The sequence below is a fragment of the Malus sylvestris genome, chromosome 15, assembly GCF_916048215.2.
Source record: "Malus sylvestris chromosome 15, drMalSylv7.2, whole genome shotgun sequence".
Classification (NCBI taxonomy): domain Eukaryota; kingdom Viridiplantae; phylum Streptophyta; class Magnoliopsida; order Rosales; family Rosaceae; genus Malus; species Malus sylvestris.
In genome coordinates this window covers 18,693,467-18,721,265 of record NC_062274.1, presented here as the reverse complement: position 1 = coordinate 18,721,265, position 27,799 = coordinate 18,693,467, and the positions used below count along the sequence as shown (strand labels likewise).

At 38.2% G+C, this 27,799-nt stretch overlaps 4 protein-coding genes and 1 pseudogene across 5 annotated transcripts; 2 read left to right on the top strand and 3 right to left on the bottom strand.

Annotated features, from left to right (window-relative positions):
• Positions 1–2,280, top strand: LOC126604223 (uncharacterized). Its single transcript, XM_050271379.1, has 6 exons — positions 1–265; positions 800–1,020; positions 1,296–1,377; positions 1,476–1,530; positions 1,638–1,776; positions 1,886–2,280. The coding sequence occupies exons 2-6, from the start codon at positions 847–849 to the stop codon at positions 1,985–1,987; spliced, it is 552 nt and encodes a 183-aa protein (XP_050127336.1). The 5' UTR covers positions 1–265; positions 800–846; the 3' UTR covers positions 1,988–2,280.
• A 322-nt stretch (positions 2,281–2,602) lies between these two features.
• Positions 2,603–9,806, bottom strand: LOC126602753 (DNA mismatch repair protein MLH3-like; annotated as a pseudogene).
• A 1,499-nt stretch (positions 9,807–11,305) lies between these two features.
• LOC126602361 (uncharacterized) lies at positions 11,306–13,734 on the top strand. Of its 2 annotated transcripts, XM_050269203.1 has the most exons (3): positions 11,313–11,472; positions 11,782–11,810; positions 12,169–13,734. In XM_050269203.1, the coding sequence occupies exon 3, from the start codon at positions 12,243–12,245 to the stop codon at positions 13,365–13,367; it is 1,125 nt and encodes a 374-aa protein (XP_050125160.1). In that variant the 5' UTR covers positions 11,313–11,472; positions 11,782–11,810; positions 12,169–12,242; the 3' UTR covers positions 13,368–13,734. The 2 variants fall into 2 exon arrangements, with proteins under 2 accessions (XP_050125161.1, XP_050125160.1); XM_050269204.1 differs by lacking the exon at positions 11,782–11,810 and having other exon boundaries at positions 11,306–11,472.
• Positions 13,735–16,850: 3,116 nt separating this feature from the next.
• On the bottom strand, positions 16,851–19,976 carry LOC126602359 (uncharacterized). Its single transcript, XM_050269201.1, has 5 exons — positions 19,779–19,976; positions 19,392–19,669; positions 18,043–18,828; positions 17,602–17,649; positions 16,851–17,518 (listed from the first exon to the last, which is right to left on the bottom strand). The coding sequence occupies exons 2-5, from the start codon at positions 19,572–19,574 to the stop codon at positions 17,198–17,200; spliced, it is 1,338 nt and encodes a 445-aa protein (XP_050125158.1). The 5' UTR covers positions 19,575–19,669; positions 19,779–19,976; the 3' UTR covers positions 16,851–17,197.
• A 4,261-nt stretch (positions 19,977–24,237) lies between these two features.
• On the bottom strand, positions 24,238–26,045 carry LOC126602360 (amino acid transporter AVT3B-like). Its single transcript, XM_050269202.1, has one exon. It carries the CDS (start codon positions 25,669–25,671, stop codon positions 24,394–24,396), a length of 1,278 nt encoding a protein of 425 aa, XP_050125159.1. The 5' UTR covers positions 25,672–26,045; the 3' UTR covers positions 24,238–24,393.
• Between the last annotated feature and the right edge of the window lie 1,754 nt (positions 26,046–27,799).

Genomic DNA, 27,799 nt, shown 5'->3' with positions numbered 1-27,799 from the left:
GTTGGTTTGTATTCTCTACACTAATTGGCAGCTGAAAGTACGAAGGTTGAGTGCTCCGCCAGCTCCATCAATTTTCGAAAATTAGGGTTTTCAGCAGACTCACTCTTCTGATCGAACGCATCACTTCTACCTGCGCATCGCAGTCGTCGTCTTCCATGATTTCACAATTAGGGTTTGCAGAAAAGGGCAGGAGGAAGAGGATTTGAGAGGCTTCTAGGCCTTAGCTCCGATCGCCATTGCTGGCTGAAAGAGGACTTCGTCTCGGGTAAGTTGATTTCGGGCATATAAAAAATTCCCAATTCAGTGCAAACTTCAAACCGTAATTGCCATGGATTCGGCATTGTGTTGGCCAATGTCAATGCAGTACCTAATCCACAGAAATCGCCAAGCTTTTATTTTTACCAATTTGTGAAAATAGGGTTTATCTTTGTAGGTTTTTAATTGTTTCATGGAAAATTTGGGCAAAAATCCAGCAATGTATTTGTTGGAAATGCTTTCAAATTGTTTGATTTCGAAAATGTAGCTAAGCCATTGTTTTAAAGGTGTGAGCTTTACAGTGTGAAATAAACAAACCCTTTCATGTTAAATTAAGCTTCACTGAAAGATGCAGTTGTGAGTTAGGTCAGTTGGACATCGTGCCTGCCCCGTTGCAACCTAGTTTGAATCACCCTCGCTGTATATTAGAGTAATTTTTAGAATATTGTTTGTAACAAGTGCTTCGCTGAATGACACAATTATCCTGAAAAAGTTTTCTTCCAACCCTGCAATATTAGTAATTGTTTCTTTTGTGAATATGCAGATGAAGCTATAAAGGGGCGATTATATGAATCATTAGTTTGGGGGAATATGCGTTCATCTATAACTAGTTCGAAATATACGTATTTACATGACTGTAAGTGGCCTTGTGAAGCAGTTGACGTGCACCACATCATTGTGAAAAAGAGTGGTGCAAAGGGTTTCTTCAGATACTTCTTTTCTCTGGTTATTCTAGCTACCGCCTTCTATCTTTTCTTGGTTAAGGTACGCCTTTTATCCTCTTAATTTATGTCTACCAACTTATTAGGCCAACATCCAAGGCTCCAAGCTTAACTAGGATATTAGGAACTTGAGTTTAGTTTGGTTAGAGACTTTTAGTTGCCATTCACCATTGTAGGATTTCGGATTGGTTTATTGATGATGAAACTTGTTCGTGATAATAATTTTGTTCTTAATTTTATGTCTGTTTTCTTTGTTATTGGTTATCTATAAATCCATCATAACTCAGGAACTTAACATAACGATGATATGAATAACAGGAGAAATCAGTCGTCATCGTTTTATGGAGTCTCCTTTTAAATGCATTCCTTGTAAAGTTGCTTCAGAAGAGTGTTGAGAAAGGTGAGCACCCAAGTGATGGTACTTTTTGTCCTCTGAATTGGTACATCCTGTGTTAGTTCACCTTCATGTGCTCACCTTGTTTAGTGTATTAATGACAGAGTCCGTAGTGATTATGCCAGCCTTTGGAGTTCAACTAGAAACTCACTATGCGAGGTAGCTTCTATTTTTGTTTTGTGGGTATTCCTTGTTGATTAAGTTCCGTGCTTTTTCAGTTTTTCCAATAGTCTCTTTTCTTTTCCTTCCGCGTTTTACTCTTATAGTGGAAAGGTTATTCGCCGGTTCGTTCCTATGGACAAGATTTTGAAACCTGTGCTACTAGAATGTGTGACTCCAGTTACATGTTACTGGAGCCTGTCTTTGATTGTGCACGGGGAAGCAGAATTGGTGTTAGTTTTTAAGGTACAATTCATGCTATTGCTTGGCGCAAGGTATTAGGAGGCATAAATGTGGTGAAACTGCCGATCTTATATTTATTACTTGGCTTTTGAAAGTTGACTTTGTTTTCCAGGACTTGCGTCCGCCTATGAAAATGTTGGTGCCCATCTGGAAGGCCTTGTGCGCTGCCACTGGTACTAAAGGAAGCTCAAACACATGTACGGAAGATGGTTGATGGAGATGATCAATTCAATTGTGCATTAGAAACCTCCATTGCTCAAGTAACGCAGAATAATTTGCAGAGCTAATTGCATCCTCTTTGATCACTTGGTTGTTTAGAGTTCGCATTGATACGACTCGGAGGATGAACGGAGAAAATTTTGATTCGAACAAGATTCAAAGGGATTCCTGTTGCAATCAGTTACACAAATCACATTGTACAATCTGCTGATTTAATTAATTGTAGCCAAAATCAATGTAAATTCAAAATTTGTCCTCGTTCTTTATTCGAGTTTACGCTTCTGCTTCCCTGGCCCTGTTTCTCACTTACTTTGTTATATTTGGAGCCAAATGAGTTCCGAAATTGGTAGATAACATTTGAGTTTTATTCAAGAGAGATGATTGAAATCGTTGCTTACCAAATGCCTACCTTGACACCAAAGATTAGACCAACCACAAGTTGATTAAAAATCCCAGGTGCCCCACAGATATCATGAATATGTGTTTTCGTGAAAACCCGGAATTCGGAATTTACTCGCACAATGAGTGATGTAGATACAAAGGAACACAAGCCCCGGTGACAGCAGATTACATGACAGAATGTCGTAGCCCTTCGTAGAAACCAGACTGATTAAAAGAAAATTAAAAATTAATTGATATTATGTGAAGAAAGCAAATTACATGATCAATCAAGCGCTCACACAACAGAATCATCATTCTTCTGATGAAAAAGCTCGATCATTGTTTTTCTTTAATGGGGCTTCAATTTTTGAGCATGCTTTACACTAGGTATAAAGAATGCGAACAAATTTACAACTTGAATGTGTCAATTCCGAACAGGCAGGACCGGGCAGTATGACTCTGGACCAAAATTGGATCGACATCACTCTACCTGCTAGCCAAGTTTAATCGTCTTTCTGCACGTTCAAGACTAAGTTCATCTCGACATAAACCATGCCACAAATGATCTGCGTCATCATTCAACGATGCAATCTTAGCTATTTGCTTATGCAACGCCTCCAAGTTGACAAGTGGGGCAGTTGTTGGTCGACCATGAGCACACTGAAAAACAAATTTTTCATAGTTTTTCGATAAGCCAACATAAAGGCCTCTCCCAGGCACTACAAATTCACACTCACATCCATAAGCTGTCTCTTAGCCTCTAAAGATCACTTACTTGGAAACATAGAGAAGTCTGCTTTAGCTCTTCAACGATGAGGTTACACTCTGGAAGGAAGCAAGGAATCCCCAAACATAATTGCACCTAACAAGAGAAGGAAATTATATAAATAAATAATTATTTATATACAAGCACTAAATTCATATGCAAGAAAAACTTGTCTGGAAATTTGATATCAGGCATGCACTGTGTAAAGAGGTAAAAACAGTAAAAGGTTATTTTGTCAGTATAATTATACCAACTCAAAGGTTGACTTTCCAGTTTCTGAATGAAAATACACTCGGTGGAAAGGCCTTAATGGCACCAAGTTTAAGAATCTTTAGGTCCATATATTCGAACAAGGCTAGTTTGCCTCAAGGGAGAGCCTTGAGGTTCAGATTTACCTCTGCATGCTTTAGAATTTAGGATTCAAAGAACTGATGGCGGCGTTGTGGATGATCCATCTGTACCAGCAAGCTGAAGATTGAGCAGAAAGCTGTGTCAGGCATTAGTTAACTAAAGTTGGGGAATGATAAAGAAATTCAACACAAGAAGAGAGGAAAGAAGTCCTAGAATTAAAGGCACGCTTTACATTACCTGCTGAAGAAATTCCATAACATCCGAGTCAGATAAATTGACACCTAGGATGCAGGGCACCTGCATCCCATTTAACGTGAACGTGTGAGAGGCAGTTTCATATCGTCATTACTTCGAACTAAACAAATGAAATCGAGATGTGTAAATGATCTTGGTTCAACATGCTTTGAACTAATAAAAAAGGTGAATGGAAGAGTTATAATTGAGAAGTGATGGGTGCTTCTTCACCCTAATAAGTGTGACAGCTGTTGGCTGCCTGTGGAGGAGATTCAAATGCCTGCCAAATGGTTAAATCCCAAAATTCAGGGTACACAAATAATAATGTCTCAGAAAATACAATACAATTTCATAAATGAACCATGTAAGTAGTGTCTAACTTATCATGTTTTTGTAACACCAAGCATGAAAAGCAAAATGAGGTAAAAGAAGCAACAACATTTCATAGATGAATACATAACAGTGAAATCAAACACTAGTACATGCACATTAGACGCCGATTCATAACACAATTGTGTAACCGAAAACTCAAGATTGCTATTACAAGAATTTCAAATCCTTAGGTGCAGCCCAATATTCTTGTAGAGTTTATCTATTGGCACTCAAATTAGCAATGCAGAAGCCTACCAAGTTAGTGTTATATTCATAACTTTATAATGCTGGACATCATACTCTTTTGTAAATGATAAATTATTATTAAATAAGAAATATGCCGGGACGTAAAATACCTCTTGAAGGACCCTGAACCTTCAGCAAGTGTGTTGCAGAGCCAACCCCACCCTTCAACTGGTTTAGCATAGTTATGCAGTAACTGGTAGCCAATCTCTGGCAGCACCTGGATTATGATTATAAGAACCAAAGAGTCAAGGAATGCAACCATTAAACTTCATTTAGCATCAGATACACTACATACCAACTCTTGTTCAACATCCAGAAAAGTAATTGCCTTTGCTTCTCCTTCTCCAGATAACACCTAGGTAGTCCAACTAGTCATGTAAGCCAAACTAGCAACATCATTTCCAACAGTTTAAACAGGAAAGATACTAATACCTTCTGATGCAACTCCTCCAGCCGAATCCTTTCATCTGCAGTATGCTGTAGAAAAGAATTGCGGTCAAAGTTGGAACTCCAGCTGCACTCGTGTGCATGTGACACTTAGTATGAATGTAGCCAATGTTTTATGAACAGCTGCATGTACTGCATATTTACGCTTATGCATCTATTTTGAAGACATACAATTTTCTCTTATTTTCATATATAAACTTACATCCTAAGTTTATTTCCTCCTCTCTGAAGGCCACTTTTGGGTAAGTAAAGAAAGTGATCAGATACCTATTGCTGTAATCTATAAGTGAAGTGTAGGTGCCCCTTATTTAACAAGAAACTTGGTGCTGACTTACAGAAGAGCACAAGTCCCAAACCAAAACTTAAATACCACTCTAAAAAAATACACAACAAACGGACCTGGTCAATAACAGCAAGTGTAGTACCGGCCATAACTGCAATATATTTCTTATCCACCTGCCGAAGAACTCTGCAATCACTGAGGCAGTTCTTGTTGATAGATTGAGGAACTAACGAGTCAGCTGAGAGATGCAAGAATCCAGAAGAGATTGAGTATGTTTTGATCATGAAGAGCTTGTGTTTTACTTGAGTTCTGCATTATACAAAATTACATTTATAATTACAAGTTGATTAAGTGGATGCAAACTTTTGTGGCAAGCAATTATAGCGATGATCCCATCTTGGCTCAGAAGTAATTTTATATAATAAGCATTCAAGTACTGATTGCACTTGGTGCATAATAAACATACAAGATAACGGCCGCTGAGTACTACGGTCAAGTGGTATTCCTCTTCACTTGTAAGTGAGAGGTCTTAGGTTTAATTCTCACCAAAGGCGAATTTGAACCTCATTATTGCTAAACCCCCTCCCCCTTAGTGTAGATAATATAGTTTGTTCAAAACAAAAAAAAAAAAAGAAAAAAAAACATACAAGATACCTTTAATTGGAGCAGTAGCTTGAATCTCAGAACATGTGGACTGTTCAAACATTTCAACTTCGTGACTCTTGTTTACACCAACCTCTATATCTTGAGATTTCTCAATATCTGCCCTGAAAGAAAATTTGACAGTTGAGAGGATAAAGTCAATAAATTAAAAGAAAATATGATGTGACAGGAAAATAATTGAAGTTCAAGTACCTGGTGTCTAGTGGGAACTCCTCAACAGAACTTGGCTTCAAATTTAGATGGTAACCACCAGAAGGTTGATGGAGATCCTTCATCTTGCTAACTTCTGCACAAAAAGGTGTATTAGCTAGTCTGAATCGATATCAGCTGCAGAGGCTTAAAGGGAAAATCACATGATAATACCTGGATAAGTAGGTGCATCACGAAAGGTTTGTGCATCAGGTTTGCTGGCTGTTGTTGTCAAAGGATGACTTAATGTAAAGTACCTCCTCTGGCTTCTATAAAATGGTGGAGCAGAATGGCTTCTTCTCAATCTTCCTATGGAAGATTGATTTTGTAGACAATCTTGAACTCTAAACTTATGTTTTTGTATTTTATACAAGTCAGTACCCTTGTTATCTTTGCTGCACGGATGCAAACATGACCAATCCGTCTCATCAGCTAATATATCTGGGCATTCAAGAGAAAACTCACCATCTAAGTTGTGCAGTTGAAAGAATTTTCCAGAATCTAAATAATCACTAACATCCAGTCCATGGTCTTTATATGTAGTGCAGTGCTCTCAGCAGGACCTCTTTGATATTATATCATAACTAAATGTGCAGTTCTTTTCTTCACTATCCACAAAATACTTATTAGTTGCCCTTTTAACATATCTATAATGCCATTAAACTGCATTAATATCAGAGATAGGTTCAAAATCCAAATAGGTGTTTTGGGATAGGGAGGTCAAAGAGCACCAATCATTATTTAAGGTCTTTTGGCAGGAACCAAGGTTCTCTACATCAATAACTGAACCTTCTTCATAAAACAGCTCCTCATAGTGTGGGAGCGACTTTATTAAAGGTCTTGACGAAGAATCGAACTCTGTAGGCAGGTCAAATTTTGTTACAACTCTGGTCAAGGGCTGAGCGGTAGATTCCTTTTCTGGCCACAAAGTCCTTGAAAAGAAATCAAAACCCTTGCTGCCATCAATTTCTGGAATTTGTACACAGTTATAAGATCCGCCCCGCCTTCTCTTGTTCCCAAAGCCATCATTTTGATATCTGGATCCATCATCCACACACAAATCCCTCTCACATAGAAACCTTTCTTTTGAGGAACAATTCTTGAGGAACGGCTGTACTAAATACTCTACATCGCTATCAAATTCATGATGATCATAAGATACTCTACTAGTTGCTGAATCAATGCCAACACTGGAATCAACTTTAAAGGGTTCATCTTGCCATTCTGAGCTAAAGATATTGTCCTCCACATTACTGGATCTTTCTCCACCACGGGATCTATTCTCAAGGATATAATCTTCACCAGAGAAACGTTTGATATCTGACTTCCAAAAATGGTCTTCCTTCTTTTGAGTTGTTGTTACCATGCATTTGTCTAGAGTATCATCCCGTGATTGAAAAGAATATGCAGTATGAGAACTAAATTCAATCCCAACATATTGCCCTTGGAAATTGAAGGCTTCAGTATATTCAAATGGCTTTCTGACGTATCTCTTCTGAGATGTATGGTTGTCTTCTTGAATTAACATATCCATAAGGTCGGGAGAAGCCTGACAACTTTTCCCGAACTTAGAGAGTTCTGACAAATCTCCATCAAGTAAATCTAGCAAGAGAAAGGATATGAGCCAAGGAAAAACTGAACCAAAGTAACATCTTTTAATTCCATAGCACAAAAATGAATTGAAGAAACTAAAAGATAGGACTCATATTCATTTCACAGTGTCTAATGAAAATGGGAAAAAAAATTCTGTTCCTTACTTTCATCTGCAGATTTAATGTTGCCACCTTTCTTCCGCATTTGATTTTCTTCTAAAATATCAGCTCCATGACAACCAGATTCCCTAGAAATATCCTAGAGGTTAATACGCTTTAAAAAAAAAAAACATTATACCAAAATAATGTTCCATTAATATGTCTTCACACCAACAAAAGTGAAAGAAGCTCTCAGAAACAAGCCAGGGGTAAAGGTGTACCATCAGGCATTTTTTCGTCCAGAAGTTCTTAATGGCATTATCAATAAAGGTGAGTACAGAACCCAATCCTGGCCAAAGTGAGAGAAGAACAAGAAGCATAAACATTCAGCAGATCGTATATGATACATAGATCACAACTCACAGTAAAAAAGGAAAGTTACCTTAAACTCCACATATGTCTTTGATGATTCAAAGGTTAAATCATAGAAAGTTCGGGGACAGCTTAAATTCAAAACATAAGCTGTGAATACCTTAGGCCTACTTTGCTTCCTATTTTTAGACCCATCAATAGCCTTCCCTGGATCCCAGAATTCAAAACTATTGGCCAGCTGATTAAGCAATTTATGAATTGGCCCTTTGCAAACGAACCGTGAGTTAATATCTGCCAGCGTCAAGATCAAGAACAAAATATAACTCATCTCAGACCTAACACACTCCTTCTATAACTTGGTAAATATTCTCCAAAATATGGACATGGATACAGACATACTAGAAGGCCTGAAAAATAGATGTTTCAAGAATAAGAAACAAGGATACTAATATTTAAAAAAGTACAAAATAATCTGCATCATTCATATAAATCTACCTTATCAGCAAGGTTATTGCAAGGAGTAGATATGTATCCAGAAAGCTCTAATCTGCCATCACTTATGTTCAATTCATGAAGAGCATTGGAGACCCCAGTCCCAAAAGTCCTTTTCAATAGTATCAAGGGAGAGGGAGAAGGAGTTGTACGAAGAAGCTCATCCTCACTACATACGTAGTGGAGTAAGTAAGTTAATAAACAAAGAAATAAATAACAACAACCGTACATTTTTCAACAAGAAAATGTGTTTAGAAGAAACCTTTCAATGTCTACAACTTTGAAGGAAACATTTGAGTGCACAAGGGCGATCCGATGTACACATTTATTGACACAGTGCAATACTTTCTTGGGGCTTCCAGTTTGTAATGGAAATCAAAAGTCAGATCAAGTCAGTTTATTTCATTGCACTATCATGTTTAAGGCAGCTGAAAAAAATCTTATATAAACCACATAAAGAAAACAAAATGGTTCAGGACTGGGACCTGGATTGCATGTACTTCCTCCGAACTGGTTGATTGTAGAACAGATCACGAACAACAACTACAACGACAACCAAGTGATTAATCAAATTCTTAATGTAGGTGGAATTATCCAGGGAAAACGCCAATAAGCATTTATCCCGGGTAACGTAACAGAACCCGTCAAAGTGCTCATGGTTGATAACCTTCAATGAAATCATTTCCATAAACAAAGATGCAACGTTAGAAAGTTTGACAAGCTTAAATGAAGACAATAGGAACAGTAATAGGTCGGTACCTGTAGTACCCACATCCTTCCTGTTATCATCCATTCCAACCAAGATACAAACATTTGCATCCCTATGAAAAATAGAGATGCTGTTATGAACAACACCCAAAACCTAACATTCTTTAGATTATAACCGAAAGAGGAAGATCAGCACTGACCATCATCCGCTACTTTTACATAGCATGTCCCAACACCTACGAAAACCGATACCTGAGACCATAAACAAACAGTTGTGAAGCTAATTAACTTTTTTGCCATCGTTACTACTTGAAACGACTTAATTACACCTTTAAATGGCATAAAGCAATTACCTTCGTTGCGCCGGCATACAAGCTATTAAAAATCAGCTCCTCCACAAAGCTAGTCAGCTCGTGCAGAACAACTCCAGAGCGCATCGAGCTACGCACCGCCTCCGGCAACGGCTTTACGCCCCTCATCGAGACCTACAACGACGACAATTTCCAATCATTTAACTTACAGAAAACGAAAAATTGTTACCTTCTTCAATTTTCCCGCACTTTCTCGGCAAACAAACAGAGACAAGGAAAATGTATTGGCGAATTGAAATGCTCCGTAGCTTAACTGCGAGAACGAATTCGAAAAATTAGGGGTTTGGGCTTTAGGTACGACGACGTCGTTTGGATGATCAGACGACGGTTCGGAGCTCTCCGATTTCGCGGGTTTGGACAAAACAAAAAGGCGGTTCAGTGTCAGACTCCAGTTAACTTAATCTTTAACCGCCGTTTGCGCGAGTGTGAGGACCCGTGAAGATTGAGCGGGCTTTGATAATCGTACACGCGGCATGGCCTAGGTGAATCACAGTTGGAACGTCATTGGCTGATAGTAGCAACCCTAACACGTGGCGCTTGAGCGGTATATGTGCTTCTATTTATTTTATAGGAGGAAAGGGATCCTCTCTGTATCTCTTCCACAAAATCTATCAAATCAATCAATTTAGACCTTATAAATTTGATTCAACGGTTACAAACAGAAAATCATTTTTAAAAAGTTATATTAACTTTAGCTGTTAGATTAAATTTTAAAAGTCTAAATTAGATGATTGGATGAAGTTGATGGAAGGGTTTCCGGAGAGGATCCCCTTCCTTTTATAGAAGGCTGACAGGCGACATGTAAAAGTATCCCGCAGGTAATGTAATTCACATATTCAAGCAGTCGTTATCCCTTTCACTTGAAGCTGATGTCTTCTGGTAAATTACGAATCTACCCCTATATTTATTTATATCCATATCAGATAAATAGATATATGATTATTAAATAAGAGTAACACTAACCAAGCTCTTTGCGATAAAAATAAATATCTAAATTAATAAATAAGAGTAACACTAAGCAAGCTCTCCATGTTAAAAATTAAAAAAATTAGGACAACGGGTAGAGGAGTAATTTACTTAAACCTAACATGCTCAAGATTAAGTTTAGTTAGTATCCAATGTCCATCAAGTTAGGATTTGGACAATACAACATTATTCAATATAAAACTCAATTAACCACCACCTAAAACAAAAATCAGTCATGATTACATACCCTTTCAACCAAAAAAAAAAGAGCTAATCTATCCAAGTCGGTCCAATCCAAATTACTTACTGCTAATTAGGTCGGTCAATCACTTGTAACTCAGTTGGTTAATGTTCGAGTTTGAATCTATTAAAAAAGGAAAATAATTAATTCAGTTAATAACAAACTTGAGAAAAGATGAACTTGGCATTCATAAATGAATTAACATTAGTCCATAGATTCTCTGTTACTTCATAGTTTAATGTTAATTTTCTGTTGCGTTCCAAGATTATAAAATATATGTCAAAAACATAAAATAACAAAAAATTTATAAAAAATCTCACTTTTAATACATTATTTAGCATTTGTCATGGAATGAATAAGCAAAAGCATGAATGCATGGTGATGCCATGGTGGCATGAGATGAGGAGAGAGTGAATAAATTGGGGGTAAAAATAAGAAATAAAAATGGTGGGTTTAATTGTGGGGATTTTGGGATTCTAGAACCAGAACCAATCGAAAATATATATATATATATATATATATATATTTATATATATATATTTATTTATTTATATATAGGGGGAACAAACAACATCTTCCATTTTTCTTCCACCACCCTGATTTTTCTTCCACCTCTCTCTCCCCCTGAAAACCCTAATTACAGCTCTGCCGTTTATCTCTCTCCTTTGTCTCAAGGAGACGAGACAAATTTTTAGCAATAAGATCAGGTATTTTTTTTGCTTGCCCTCCTCTCTCTGTTCTGATCATTTTGTATTGAATTTTGATAGAATTATCGGTAATGGCAGTTGAACCTTGCATTGATTTGTTGAATTCTAGTGAATTGAGCTTTTTGGGATTACGGATTGGTTCGGATTATTGTCCGTTTGTTTGCCTGCTTCCGATCTTGTTTGCGTGATTAATTTGAGTTGGTGTGTTTGAATTTTGCTGTGATTGTGATGCTTATGATTCAGCTGCCTTGTTGTTGTTGTTGTTGAATTGTTGGATGCGGTTTTGATTAAGTTTTGTTTGTTTCTCAGGAAAATTTTGAGGGTTGGATAAGGGCAAGGTAATTTGTGGTTTTCCGGTTGTTTTTCATTATCTTAAGTTACTAGGATGATTGAGGAAGAAGAAAGGAACTCAATTTAGCTATGTAAACTCCCAGGATTTAGTCGAGGTTATTGTGGTTTAAGTTTTATCGAAAATTGAAGCCACCAATTTGTGTATTTTGATTTGAAGTTTCTTTCTTTTCCTCCGGGTTTTTTCACCAGTAAGCAAACGATTTGTGTATGTTGATTTGATTTCGGTTTTGGGTTTAGTAGGCCTTAGTATTCCTCAACATTTTTAGGGTTTTTCTATTTGGGTATTTCATATATCAAGTACTTGTCTTTTCATCGAAACTTGATTGAATTCTTATTGTTATGTAGATGGTGTGGTCATTTCCCCTCTGTGGAGAGTAATTATCATTGCAGTGTAAAAGGGGTATACTGGAAGCGTACTGATGGAGGCAAACATCTGTGATGTCAATCATTTGGACGCTGACGTCCTTCTACCTCCACGAAAGCGTCTGCTTGCTGGATTGAAGAAACAGAGTCCGGAGGGTGATAGTACTGCATGGCTGTCTCTAGTTGCTACTTCAGTTGCAGCTGCAGATTCAGCATCAGCTTCGGCTTCTGCATCTTCTTCTTCTTCGCATTCTTCAAGTGAATTTAACACTCGCCTCAACAGTATATTGAGTTCTCATACTAATCTTTCGCCCGAGGAGCTGGTAGAGGTCTCGAATTCGGCTGCTGCTGCTGCAGCAAAGGCTGCAGAGGTTGCGAGAACTGCAGCTGAGGAAAAAGCTGCAATAGCTGCAAAGGCAGTGGCTGCAGCGAAGAGTGCTTTAGATTTGGTTGCCTCTTTTTCCGAAGAGGCAGCAGGCAAGGAAAAACACCTGAAAAAGAACAAGCTGAAGAAGCATGTTCCAGTTCAGCTCTTGTACAAAAAATACCAACCAATTGAAAATTGTAAGAAGGACGAAGAGTTGGCCCGGAAATTGCACAGAGCTATAAATAGCTCTCCGAGAATTACGAAGAATTCATCAAGTGCTGACGGCAAGGGTCATAAACACAAGAAGCCTAAAATTTCACATGGTTCCGAGAAAGTTAGGGTTCCCAATGGGGTAATTGTATTGGAACAAGGCCCAGCGTCTACTTGCAATGGACATTCTGTAGCAGATAAGGTCAACGTTGAAGGCACCATCCAAGACATGTACGAAAATGGTGGACCTGATAGAGCAGGTCGAATGGAGATGGATAATGGAGAAGCAGAATCAAGTCGTACGGAGAAAAATTGGGATGCTGCGAGTACCACCGGTAAAAAGAGGGGAAGAGTGAAGCTAAAAAAGTTGCCGTTGAGCAATTGCACCTTCAGGGATCAAGCAAATCTGAAAGAAGATACGGATGCACGAGGCACCCCATTGATTGACATGAACATGGGTAACCCTACTGCCGCAAAGAAGCCTTTGTTCCCTGTGGAGTCTTCTGCCGATAGTATGTTGCCAATTGAAGCCACACCGGTGTGGAAATGCAAGGATTTTAAGGCTCCGGCGTGCTTGAATCAAAACAAAGTCATGCAATCTTGATGTCGAAACGATATTGTTGTGGTGAGCTATGAGTTAGGATTGGATAGCTGAGGTAGGATTCACGATTTCACGTCTTATAGAAAACGGCCTTATTTCATTACCCTTTTTTCTTCCGCTCCGTCTGGGTTTGTAATGAACTTGAAACTGACTACTTGTAAATTTAGATGTTACATTACTTGCATCCGTCGTGGTTTACCCGCTCGTCCGAATCGCCTGTTGCTCGGGAAGCTGAGATAACAGGGATGCAATTAGAATGTCTAGTGTTTTGTTGATATGTTGCACAATAATTACTGCTGGTGTGCTCATAGATGTAAACAACTCTCATTGTCTTCGGTAATTATATTCATTTGAAATTTTTACTGTCTGAGATTGTTGCTTCATGAAACTAATGAAGGGGGTTAATTCTTTCCATAAATGGGGTAAATTCTTCATGAAATCAATGAACTAATCCTCTGTGATCTGGTAACTTAGGTGCTTTGCTGTTGCAATATAAAAAAGAACAATGATTGTCCTTCGATTAGAAAAGACGATCGGTTCTCGACATTTGGCAGTATCAGTTTTCGGCAACTGAACCTCGTATGATACCGACTTTTTTCCGGTAATTCGAACCGTAAATTCATCATGAAAGCAGCAATTTAAACACTGTCTTGTTTTTCATATTACAATGAGTGAAAATTTTAGAACAGATCGAGATTTATAACTATGAACCCTTAACCAATAATTGAATGACTAAAAATTTAATAGTTATGAATCTCGATTTACATTATCAGCCGGTCTATGCTAAAAAGGAAAATTCCATATTGAACTAGTAGTACAGTTCCACATTGTAGGATTCTCTTCCCTTCAAATTTTCCTCTCCTTCAATCTCCTCCTTTTTGAACAGTCAATCACGATTATCAACATCTAGTTTTGACTTTTTTTTTATAGAGAGAGACAAAAATGAAAGTGAAATAGAAAGGAAGGGGATGAGAGAGGAGAAAATCTTACTTCGAGATTTAAGGCTTTCGGAGCCAAATATTAATTGGAATCATTTACCTTTTCATGACATATCCTTTGAACTTTTCAAGTCAAATAACTAAAACTAACCTTAAAGAGCAAAACTAAAATACTTCTAAAACGTCTAAAATAATATGCTACCAACCAATCCAACAGCCACCTAAATCTCAAAAAAATATTGGGCACGAGCTCACTGGAGAGAGCTGAGTTCGGGTGTGGCATCCACCCGCCAGAGAGGAACTCAAATGTAGGTGTTTCATTTACTGGCGAGTAAGATGTAGGAAGATTTTCACTTCCTTTTTTCAGCCTTCAAAATTTTCACTTTGAAAATTTCTAGTATGTTTGGGTACATTTTAAACATTGAGATTTTCAATTGTTAGTGTTAACACTCAAATTATAAGGTTAACAAACTTAACTAAATGAAACTAAATGGCCTTGCAAGATGAGCTAAAATTAATGGACTCAATGATATAAGTGGCTTACCCCTCAAAACTAAATTACATCCACTGTGTTGCTCTTAATATATTGATTTCAAAGATAAATAGTGCTCGGCTAATACATTAACTCTATTTTCTCCAATTCGTCTGACCCCCATAATGGAGGTCTCTACCCCTTTATATAGGCCTTACCCTCTTGAGGTCTCTCAAACTAACATTCAATGTGCCAACCGCTTGTACTAACTTACTAACAACTTTTCACCTATTTGGCCATGCCTTCGACAGCAAAGTGACATTCTAGCAGTCAGATGACACGTCTTTTCAACACCCAAGTCGCCCGAGCATCTCACTCGAACCTCGGTTACTCTGCGTCGCTTTGCTAAGCACTGCCCTAATTGCCCTTACGTCCCATCCTAGGTCACTACTGTTATCTGCACATTGAATAGTATGAGTAGCACTAGATTAGTTCTGTCATTGAAGACTTGTGCCATAAAGTTGTCAGCATGCCCACGCGTTCTGCGTGGTCGTGTAATCCTTCTTTTATCCCAGTTGGCCTAAGCACTAGGGTCGGCCCTCTTTTCGAACTCTATAGGCCTTGGGCTTCTTGGTCTTTCCCAGGGCTTATGTCGTTGGGTGGGCCTAAAAGGGCCAATGTTAACAGTTAGATCCTTAATCAACAACCTAGTAACCAGACCTAACAGTAAATGGATATACTGTTAGAGCATCTCTAGTAGAAAGATGCAAATCTGAAATATCAAAATCACATTTATATTTCATTCTACTCCAATGGTATAAATTTGAGATCTCATTTATTTTTCTCTATAACTCATGGGGCTTATCTTCTAAAAATGGATAAAAAAAAATTATATTTACTTTTTATTATACTCATTCTACCTTTCACACTTGATGTTAATTTATATCTTTTGATCATCTTCAACTCGTTCAATCCAACGCCAGAAATTGAGAAAGTGTGTTGAAGTCTTTTGATTCAACTCATTCAATCCAACGCCATAAATTATGAGAGTGTTGAAAATTAAAATAAGCGCGAATAAATCATCATATAAATATTTTACTCTTTCATTATAAAAGCTTTTCAGCCGACATTTTGCATCTCCGTATCCCTAACGTATACTAAAAATTAAAAAAAAAAATTCATGATGTCAGTACATTGCCATAGTTAATAGTTTCAGAAGTTGCTGTTGTACGTCTGCAGTAACAAAAAACAGAGGCATGAAACCTTTATTTTTCCGAAGTGGGCCCGCTGTATGTTGGGGACGGTGATCACACTTGGGTTTCATTTGTTTGTAGTGCATTGATATTTTTATATTAAGAAGAGAGGGAGTTGAATAAAATCATTTAATGAGCTGTTTAAATTGGTTCGAATTTGTCATCTACGATGATTCGAATATAAAATTTCTCATTCTAAAAGAACATGAATACCATTAGACTGACTACTTGAGTTAAGCATGTAGAACTTAACTTTCAGATGCAAAAAATAATAAAAACTCATTTCATTTGTCAATTGATTTGTTATAAGTCAGTTTATTTATTAATGTTTAGGACCAGCCCGCCCACTTCCCACCTGATCGAACAATCGAAAAGATAAACGAACACGGATTGGTGGACTGTTATGTCACAATAAATAAAAAGTAGGTAAGGAGTTTGATCGAGATATTCACTGTTCTTTATTAGGGTTTAAATTGTTACAGCAATAATTAATTAATGTTTTGATTAAATATTCCCTCGTGCTGAAGATGTGCGCTCTTATCAAACTCTTAACGCCATCTTATATTGGAGTTTTAACCATTCAACCATGGATGCTTAGCAGGAATTCTTGTACACGGTGAATAACCAAATTCCAATTAAAATGTAGTAGTTAAATCGACAATTCACACATTCTCTATTCGAGTATAGGCTCATCACAATCCATTGAATTATGTTCCCGTTAAGCACGAATCTGGAATCTGTACAGAAGATGCATTCATCTTCCATTCTCAAGAAATTGGGAATAGGATTAGGATTAGAGAGCAAAACAAAAGTCAAGAAGGGATTAAGAAACCTAAAACCCTAAATCAATCAAGAAAGTCATCAATCATCATCAGTATACAGGGTGTGGGAACACATGCATGTGTATACAAGCCACCAGGGGCATATATCCAAAACGACAGTCGAATTCTCTATCCGAATTTTTCGGCGTCGTTTTTCTCACAAAAATCGTTACTAATTTACAACTCTTATAGTTATAGTTAATAAAAAAAATAATGATTCTTATTAGTCGAGTAACAAACAAAATTAAATCGCAATCAATAGGGTCGTACGTGCGGGGTGGAGTTGTTCGGAAGCCTTAGAAATGGTGCGGTAGGAGTTGCCAGCACCGTCATCCTTCAATCTTTTTCTTCACTTGCCAACCTTAATATGCGGGTTGCTCATCCCAACATTCACCTTTTCCACATTTGACTTGCTTTTCATCTCGCTCTGGTTCGAAGTACTGCGATTGATCCACGGATGTTGCAGGCACTGCTGGGCTGTTGGCCGCTTCTCTGGTGCAAAGTCGAAAATTGGACAAAGGAAATCTGCAAACTCCCGAGCATCGGTCTCTGAAAATTTGTACCTATCCATCAGTATTTTATCAAGTGGCCAAAACTTCAGCCTTCGGATTCTCTTTAGATCACCATGTCGGTCAAAGAAGTCCTTGGAACGAGCTCCGCTAATCGCTACCTGAAAACCCAAGCATAAGAGATGAATGGCATCAGACAAATGTCTTGGAGAAATATAAGTGCGATGAAGGATTAAAATATCACCTTTCGAGGCATCTTTCCAAGGAGTTCCATCATCAACGCAAGGTGGTCCTGAAATCAATCCAACAAATATTTCGATTGCAAACCAGTAAGCAGAAGGCAGTGGAAAATAGAGTACTCTCTACAAAACATGACCAATCGCACAAATTTGACAAACTCCAAGTAATTCACAAGAAATAAAGACAGTCGATAACATTAACCAAATTCAAAATGTCAAATTGTTCGTAGAGAGAAATTCCCGTCTACATATATTAGAATTATCTTGGGAGCTGGGGTTCAAAGCTTTTAAAAGGCAAAAAATAGGGTTTATTCAATTTTCAAATATGGAAAAACGGATAATATTTATAACTTTTTTTGCGACAAATCCGTGAGTATGCTACACAAACATTCGCAACATTGTCATAAAACTTTAATACAATGGTGTAAAAGTGAAACCATCTTTACCTCATCCTCACTAAAGCCTTGTCCCACCTTTGGAGCGAACAACATGTCGCCAGTCGCAAGTTCAAATGCAGTGCAGGCAAATGACCACATATCAACTGGGTATGAGTAACCAGATCGCAGTATAACTTCAGGAGCTCTATACTGCCTTGTTTGAATCTCTTCCGCAAGTTGCTTGTTGGCCCAACATCCATTTCCGAAATCAACAACCTTGCACTTTACATCAATCCCATCTAGGTTTCTTTCAGGCTTGGGAGGTTCATTACCTCCCATAGATTCTCTTCTCAACGAAATCTTAGCAACTGCCCTCCTTGCCCTCCTTTTCAACTTTTTCTCAATAAGAGTCATGGTGGCTCCACCGTTCAGGTTCCCTTCAGGTCTTTCTAGAATTGGTGTGAGGCCAGCCCTGACTGGATCTTTGGCAGGATCGATGGTGTTACAAAGAAGGATGTTTTCGGGTTTTAGGTCAGTGTGGATGATACCAAGTTCTCGATGCAAATAGTCGAGACCTATCAATATGCATTTGCAGATCTCCCTAACTTTATTTAATTTAAGGCCTTTGTAACGGTTATGCTTGATCAGCCGAAGTAAGCTATCACCAAGAAATTCAAGGACCATGCACTGATGCTGCCCGTTCGGACCTGCATGCTTAAAATGGTCTATCAGCCGCACAACACACTTGGAGTGCGTGGGGTCACCGTCCGCGATATTGGAAAGAATTGCAATCTCATGAAGAGCAGCTTGAGCAAACTGCGCTGCACTTTTCTGAATCTTAAGAGCAACGTACGTCTAAGAAATACAAAAGAGACATAAGATGACGCAACAATCGGATTAACTGAAGTAACATATTATTCTTTCCTACGAATCATTTACTTCATGCAGATGCATGGAGCAACGAAAGAGCCAAAAATGGAAGTAATGAACCAAAGTTTACAATCGTAACACGAAAACACGGAGAAATTATGCATTCAGCATTACTGCATATACAGAACACATGAAGATAATGTCTTGTTGAAAAAAATCAAATCTTCAGTCTATATCCAAAGTGATCAAATATCGAATCGAAAACAATCTAAAAGGGTTGAAAATTAAATCAAATCATACATCAACAACAAAAAATGCACGGAAAAATGCAAATTCGAATAGATTAAGGAAGATCTTAAACATTTAAGTATCAGAATATACAGAAAAATGCTAAAGTCGAGAAACAAATGTAAATTATAAATGAAAAGCAAATAAATTTCCCGATTTACATGTAATCCAGAAAAGATTTCATACCAATAACTAATAACAAAAAGAAACATTTAATGACACAAAAAAAATGAATGAAACGAAGAAGAAGCTTGGCTTACAGAGGTGGTGGTGTCGTAAGCGAGCCAGACGGTGGAGAACTCACCCCAACCCAGCTTCCTCTGGGCCACGTAGCGGCCGCCGTTGAACTGATCGCCGACCCTGACGGCGTGGTAGCCTCCTTTCCTGTAGGAGTCGATGCCCTCATCGTCCTCCTCCGACCCGGATGAAGATGAGCACGACATGGCGTTTGATCAACAGGGTTTCCTTCCTCTCCCGATCCAAATTCGAACTGGGTTTCCTGAATCCGAACCCAACAATCGAAAAGCAACGACCTTTTCTGCGATTTCGACAATGGAAGGCGATTTGAAATGATGGGTAAAAGCTAAAAATGGCAAGTTTGCTGGATTTGAATCGACGACTCCGTTGCAATGAGAAAGGAGACTCACCCACTCTTCCTTGTGTTTCTCTCTCTACTTTCTCTGTCTATGTCTGAGATTAAAATGGATTAATGGAGGATTGTGTGGTCTTCAACAGGAAGCCTTCCTCTCTCTCTCCTCTGATGTCTCTCCACTTTTTTCTCTTTGCTTTCCTTCTTTTTTTTTTCTTTCTAGTTGGTTGCTATTGCTGGCATTTTCCCTGGGTGCGGTGGGTCTTTCCGAGGAAAGTGGGTGTTTTCTCATTTTGCCCCTTCGTGATGGCGACTTTTTTATGACACCGAATTTAATTTTTTAATTGTTAACGGATAAACGTTGGAATAATTATTTCTGTTGTTTAGTGATATTACGATATTATTTTTTTAATTGTAGACGAGATATTTAAGTTTAACTCAATGATGACGTATTATATTTGTACTTATACTTAAATAATAGATGACTTTTTATGTGGCTCAACATCTATAAAGATATTTAGAGTGTTAATAATAATTCTCATTTTTAATTGTTAACGGATAAACGTTGGGATAACTAGTATTACAGTTTAATACTTAAATAAGGGAAATTTTATTTAAACTCATTTAATATTTTTCTACACCCAACTTAAATTTTAAATGTTAATTGTTTATTTTACCCTATTGCATAATTACTATTAAGTACAAAATGAAATTAATAATAAAAATCAAATTTATCAATAGACCCACATACTATAATTAAACTCTAGCATCACCATTTGTTTATCTTACGTTTATTATGACTAAAACCCTAATAGCTTTGATAGAGAAAAACAAGCTTTTCTATTGATGGATGGTGATTTTGAAGTTTTTAATTCTCCAACTAAGATATGACTCGATTTATGGATATTTTGTTTGTTTGCTTCTTATTTGGATTAAATTTCATATTTTTTTATATTATATTATATTTGTTTTTTTTTCTACCGTCTATATGCGCCCCAAAACACCAGTGCAAAGACTTTTGATTAGTACTGCAAAGACATAAAACTTGATTTTTTGTGCAAATAAAGATTGCTCAACCTTAACCACGAACTAGCGGGTGCCATGTCTTGCACCTTTTTTATTCAAAATAGCTCCAATTTGTTTAGTTGTTTATTAACATAGCAGCAAAGCACCCAGCTCTATGTCACTTCTTAAAAAGTACATGAAAATGCTCATTTAAAAATGACTGAACTGGAGCTTGCATAACATTCTCTTGGAAAATTCAAGTCTATGAAATGATCTCTTGGATCCCAAGTCCATGGATGGGTTGTGGTAGCAAAAAGAAAAAAAGCATCCATGTAAATACTAGTCCTATATGGCATATGCCATTATAGAGGGGCAAAGGAAGCCTCTTTGAAAAAAAAAATTCAATTAGAAATGTTATTTTATAAAGAGAATGAGTGTAAAGATAATTTTTCATTTTGAATTGGGTTTGAGAGGGTATTTTAGGTAATAAATTTGGGTTTAAAGATATATTAATTCTTTAATAAAAAAATAATATGGGTGAAGACAGTAAATTGAGTGTAGAAAGAGGTTAGATGAATTCAAATAAAATTTCCCTTTAAATAATAGCTGACTCTTTATGTGGCTCAATATCTACAAAGATATACAAATATACGTCATGGTCCATATCTTGTACTTTAAAATATTACACTATTTTTTTATTGTGATGGTGTGAACTTGCAAAATTGGAGATTTTGGGTTTTTGTTTTGTTTTATGGGAAATCACTAAAAAAGAAGATGAGTAAGAGGTGGCCAATATAAGGGGGAACGGGTGGTTGTACTCGTTAGGTGGATTGAAGTGATCGGTTTTTATGTGGAGTTGGAAAGGGGTTGATGATGGTTTGATGGGTGTTAGCCACCTGCTCAATAATCTTTTATTTCTTTATGGCTATCCCCTTTTCTAATAAAGTCTAAATCCTGGAACATTTGGGGCGTTACAAGTCCTTGTTTGGTTTATCCTTTGTTCCAACAAGAGATATATGATCATGAGTAGAAATTCAATTCAGGATGTCGACGTGAATATTTTTTACGAGTTAACCTACAATTTTCGTTGTATGTTGTTGTGTTGATTAATTAAAACCGTAAGTGTCATCAAATCTAATAAAGTATGCCGTATTAGTTTGGTGTGCGATGATGTGAAAATAAAAGAATCTCACATGAATGAAGAGAAAAAATCTTACAGGCTTATAAAAGATTGGCCTATTCCCATATTGGATAAGAAGAACCTTATCCTGCCCATGCAGTCAATTCGTAATTTGAATGATTGATACGCAACTAAGAGTCCATGATTTCTGGATCACTACACGTGTCATGAATTAGGCTTGTGATTGGGCCTGGATTTTTAGAGTATTGGTCCATCAGTTGATCTTGTTGGGCTTCCTGCCTTATTAAACCTTATTGAGCTCAAAAGGTTCTTGGGCTGTATTTAACCGTAGCATGTCTCCAATATTGGCCCATATTCCAAGGGTTCACCTGCCTCATGCGGGCGAGCTACGTGTATTTTTATCGCGAGAATCCAATGGGTAATTTCTTAGTAAATAGTTTTTTTCACTGTGTTTAAGTGATTGTGACGTTTCTCATCTTATTTATATCCGTTGAATGAATTTAAAATTTGAAATTACTTAAAGGTAGTGAGCAAAAATACATCTAAAATTCTTCAAAAAGGTTTCTCTTTTCTCTCAATCCACATATCATTGATAGATGTTGAAAATGCGTTTGATGGTTTACCCCTTTGTTTTGCTTTATGGTTAAATCCAATATATTTAGGGAGTTTTAACGAAAAGTCCGCGGTATTGTTCACTTTAACGAAAAATCACATTTTTACACTAAAAAGTCAAACATGGTACTATTCACTTTACCTTTTATTTTGTCCTTATCGTAAAAACTCAAAGTTTTCAAGTCATTTTCATTAATTTTCCTTATATTTAATCTTAGTTATTAAATTAGTGACTGAATAATATTACAATATTAGCACCAATTGAATTGTTTAGCTTGAAAAAAAATAAAGAATTAATATAAAATAGGGGCACTTAGATAGTGATAATATTATCAATATGCGACATATATTAGTATTATTTGTTAGATCCCACATCGTTCAAGGGAGTGGATCATTTATACCTTATATGTACATGCTCACCTCCTTATAGCACGAGGCCTTTTGGGAACTTACTGGCTTCGGGTTTCATCGGAACTCCGAAGTTAAGCTAGTTCGGGCGAGAGCAATCCTAGGATGGGTGACCCACTAGGAAGTTCTAGCGTCAGTTCCCAGAAACAAAACCGTGATGGCGTGGCTGGGTCCCAAAGTGGACAATACCGATATGGGATGTGACAAAATGGTATCAGAGCCACTATGCCGCTTGGTATGAGTGTGCTAACAAGGACGTCAGGTACGAGTGTGCTGACAAGGATGTCAGGTACAAGTGTGCTGGGTCCCAAAGTGGACTATACCGATATGGGATGTGACAAAATGGTATCAGAGCCACTATGCCGTTTGGTATGAGTGTGCTGACAAGGACGTCAGGTACAAGTGTGCTGACAAGGACGTCAGGTACAAGTGTGTTGACAAGGACGTCAGGCCTCTAAGGGGGTAGATTGTTAGATCCTACATCGCCCAGGGAAGTGGATCGTCTATGCCTTATATGTACATGCTCACCTCCCTATAGCACGAGGCATTTTTCGGGTTCCATCGGAACTTTGAAGTTAAGTGAGTTCAAGCGAGAGCAATCCTAGGATGGGTGACCCACTGGGAAGTTCTCGTGTGAGTTCCCAGAAACAAAACCGTGATGACGTAATATCGTGCTACGGCGGAGTCGAGCTCGTGTCGATATGCGACACTATTTACATTTAAAAAATGCAAAAAACAAAAGAAAAATTGTTTTAGTGCATAAAGTTGTGGACTTGTCGATGGCAATCAATTACTTCCAAACATTTCAATTTCTGAATTTCTTTTTCGATATTAAAAATAAAAAAATTTAACAGTGAAAATCAAATTAAAAGCTAAAAGATCCTTTAGTGCTACATAGCATTAAAGTTCTACTCACAAAAATGGTGAGGATGTTCCTCATTTTTCTACACCCTTTTTGACATTACCCAATATCGAAGACAATTTTTTATTGATTCCAACATGAAATTGAAAAACTCTAAATTCCTCCTATTTGAAATTGCATATGGTATGAAGCAATTTTGTTAGAAGTGTTTTATAAAAAAAAATCGTTAATCCAAGTTCTTTCTAGAAAAGCATTTGCTTCCTGAATAAGCACCTATGATCCAGATTCATGAAAAACTCTAAATCCTAAACCCTAATAAAAACCCTCGTAAAAAGCGGTTATGTAAAACCCCAAACTCTAAACCCTAGTAAAAATCGTTTTTATAATTGTCAAAAACGACCTTTAACCTTTTCAGAAACAGTCTCGAACAAGTACCTACTCAATCCACCGAGATGAGGTGTAAATGTTATGCAGTTCAACAGACAAAAATAAAAAGGAAGAATATCTACTATCTCAGTGAGTCTCACACATTGCATTAAGTTGTTACAATTGGTGAAAATAATCAGCAAACGTAGCATTAAAATACAATTCCGCAGCAGCAAATTAAAACTTAATTGATTAACCCCTCAAGGGGCTCAACCAAAATCAAGCTTTGGGTGCAATAATCTCAGCCACTGAAGACCAAGTCCCAGACACCCCAATCACCACACCCACCACCACAATACACCCATCCAAACCGCTCCCAAACCAACTCAGCTCATCCCTAAACACCATCAGATGAAACAGAGCAGGCAGCACAAACCCCAGCGCCACACACACGCTGCTCCCCACCAGCGACAAAAAATCTGCAAAATTCGGCACCAGCAGCGCCACCAGGCTCACTCCAAAAACCAGCAGCCACCGCACCCACAGGGAGTAGGTGGAGCCGCAGAACCGCCGCTCCACCACTTCGAAAACCGGGTTCATCATCAATGGGAGAGTGAAGAACAGGTTTATGCACAAACCCAGCTGGACCAGTGTGCTTACTAAGCCCTGCCCGAAATTGGTGGTGATTATGTCTTTGGTTTCTTCCCCAAATGCAAAGTAACCCAGAACTCCGAATGATCCGTAGATCAGAGCTATGAATGCCATGCACAATGCCAGGACTTTCCCGAAATTCTCTTTGTTTTTGGCTTCTGATTCGAGGGGGAGGATCATTCCGATTCCCTCGAAGGCGTAAACCGCCACGCCGAGGCCGTAGAAGAAGACGGAGAATCCGCCGAACGCCTGCAGAGCCGGTTTGTTTTGGAGGAAGATTATGACGTCTTCTACCATTACAACTCCCATGGCGCCGAGGTCGACGACGTCGGCGAATATGCTCAGAGGGGCGAGATGGGTCAGGGTGGGAATCGAATTCAGACCCAACTGGAATGGGAAACAGCCCCAGAGGTAGATTGATTTCGGGGTCAGACCAAGAATCCGGTCGGGGCCTGAGTAATTGAAGACGAAGGCTAAAGTGTTTGATATGAAGATTAGGTAGCTGATGCAGAACCCAGCCTGGGCGAGGACGATCATGACGTCGACGGAGAACCGGCCGATCGGGCCGCAGACGACGAAACCCAGGTCGCCGAAAGACGCGATCTTTGAGAGGCCGCCGCCGTGGAGGGAGTCGAGCTTGCGGCGGGTGTGGATTAGGAGCATCATACAGTGGTAGGTTAGGAAGGCGACGGAGAAGAGCATGAGGGAGCCGAAGACCCAGCCGGTTTTCTTGAAGGTGTAGGGTAGACCCAGCACGCCGGCGCCGACGATGGCGATGAAGACGTTGGCGAAGGTTTTGGGTTGGGAGGAGAGCTTGCTGGGTTTGGAGAGGAGTGGAGTGTCTTCTCGGGGGAAGGGAGGTAGGGTGTTGGTGGAGGAGCTGGCATCTTTGTCGAACACCACCATTGCTGCTGCCGCTCTGTGTCGCTGGGTGGACAATTCCAAGTTCCTAATTTTCTAGGGGTGGAAGTGAGAAATTTGGAAATTTGGGGGTTTGGGTTTTGGGATTTTGATTGGGAAGAGGGAGTAGATAGAATTTGGAGATTGGATTGGAGGGCGAATTGGTGGAAATTGGGATTTGGGAAAGATGATGGGTGTGGGGGTGTGGGGATTTGGGGGGATGCTGGGTAGCTGGGTTGGTCTATTTCTATTTCAGCAAGTTATTGGAAGGGGCCAAAAAGCCAAATGAGAATAATTGGCATTTATCCAAAGACCAACATTAAAAATCTATAGCATAAATATCTAACCACTAAACCAAAATACGAGTACTTTCCCATAAAAAATTTCACACTTCATGGTACTTTCCCATTCTCACACTCGTTTTTGCATACCAATCGTAACCTAAACCCTCGTGAGTGCGGCACACCTTTTTGTTTGTTTCGGAGCCGCTTTGACGGGACGTACTAAACTCACTATGTATCACATCTCTTACGGTATAAGTTGACGACAATCATGTATTACTTGTGTCCGTGCCTAGACTTAGAGTGTGGGACACGGCTTGGAGTCTTGAAATGCCGGCACGAGCTGACGACAATCATGTATTACTTGTGTCCGCGCCCAGACTCAAAGATTGTGGGACATGGCTTGGAGTCTTGCAATGCGAGCAATCGGATCCAAGGTGTATTTAGTTGAGTCAAGACTAGATGAGTATTTGATGTTTTCACAACCCCTTCCATCAATCTTTGACCAAAAAACACCATTCCATCAATCTAATTTTGCAATCAAAACTCGAATCCTTTTTTAAATTATTTATTTATTTTAAGGGTAATGTTAGGGGAGAACAAATTTTTAAACTAAAGTTTGCAAATTATGTGATGTGGTTGTTGATGATTGAATTATTATTAAGTGTTGATTAATGTGCTTATTTTCTATTGGTGACACATTATATGATTTGCAAATTTAGTCTACTTACAGTTACTCTAATTTTGAATATCCTAACATAGGATCCTCATTATTTTTTGTACCGTATTTGGATTATAATTATAATTTTAATTGAAATCTTGGTAGAACAAACCTAACTTTGTTTTGGAGTTCATTAGACATGTGCTAAATTACAGGTGTCTTTTGAATGTTCCGTATTCTCATTCTCATTGATATGGGCACACAAGCACCGGAAGAAATGAATTTTCTAATTTTCTACCATTTTTTAATTTTATTGTATTAATTTTTTAATTTTAGGACCTTTCTGTTGAATTCACATAACTTGAATTGAACCTACAAAAATAACACAAAGACGGATGCGAGAACATTTGCAACTTTTCAACCAATTAATATAAACAAAGAGCCGTCTTCAAGAGAGACAATACGACGTACGACGTATCATCAGTTGCATACAATCATACAACAAAAGATATACGAAAATCACAATTTCCGGCCTAAGGCCTAAAGTCAGATGCCTAAACACATTATCCAGTTCCTATCCTACCATGGTTGGTCCACTTCACTTTCCTTGCACACAACCCATCATCAAAACACGAACATCAAATGTTGATGCAACATGAAAGAAACCATGAATAAAATCATCTCTTTCATCAGCCCGACGGTGCTACGACCATACCCTTTTTGTCATGCCAGAATTCATGGATGAAATGAAATCAGCGATCATGGACAAGACGACCTAGACTTCCCCTTCCCCCCCCCAACCATCTGATTTTATACCTCCTTGATTCCTCCCATCCGAAGCTAGAGTTGTTTCTGTAAACACGGAAATTCTTGCGATGAACGAGATAAGAACACGTGTACAAAATAATATTTGTATTAATGATTTAGGGGTTACAATCTCTTCTACAAATTTAGCCTCTGATTCTATCTTTGTAATGGGTAGATTTGATGTTGTTGATCCAAAGGGCCGTCGAGACTTGATCTAGGGATGAACGAATGATGGACGATGAACACTTTCTTCAAGGGCCGTCGGGGCTTGATCTTGAATTAGTGGAAGTTCTTCAAGGGACCATCGGGGCTTGATTTTGAATGAGGATTTGACGAAGAACGAAGAGAGCTTTCTTGATCCTTCGGGATTTGCTTGGGAGCTTTG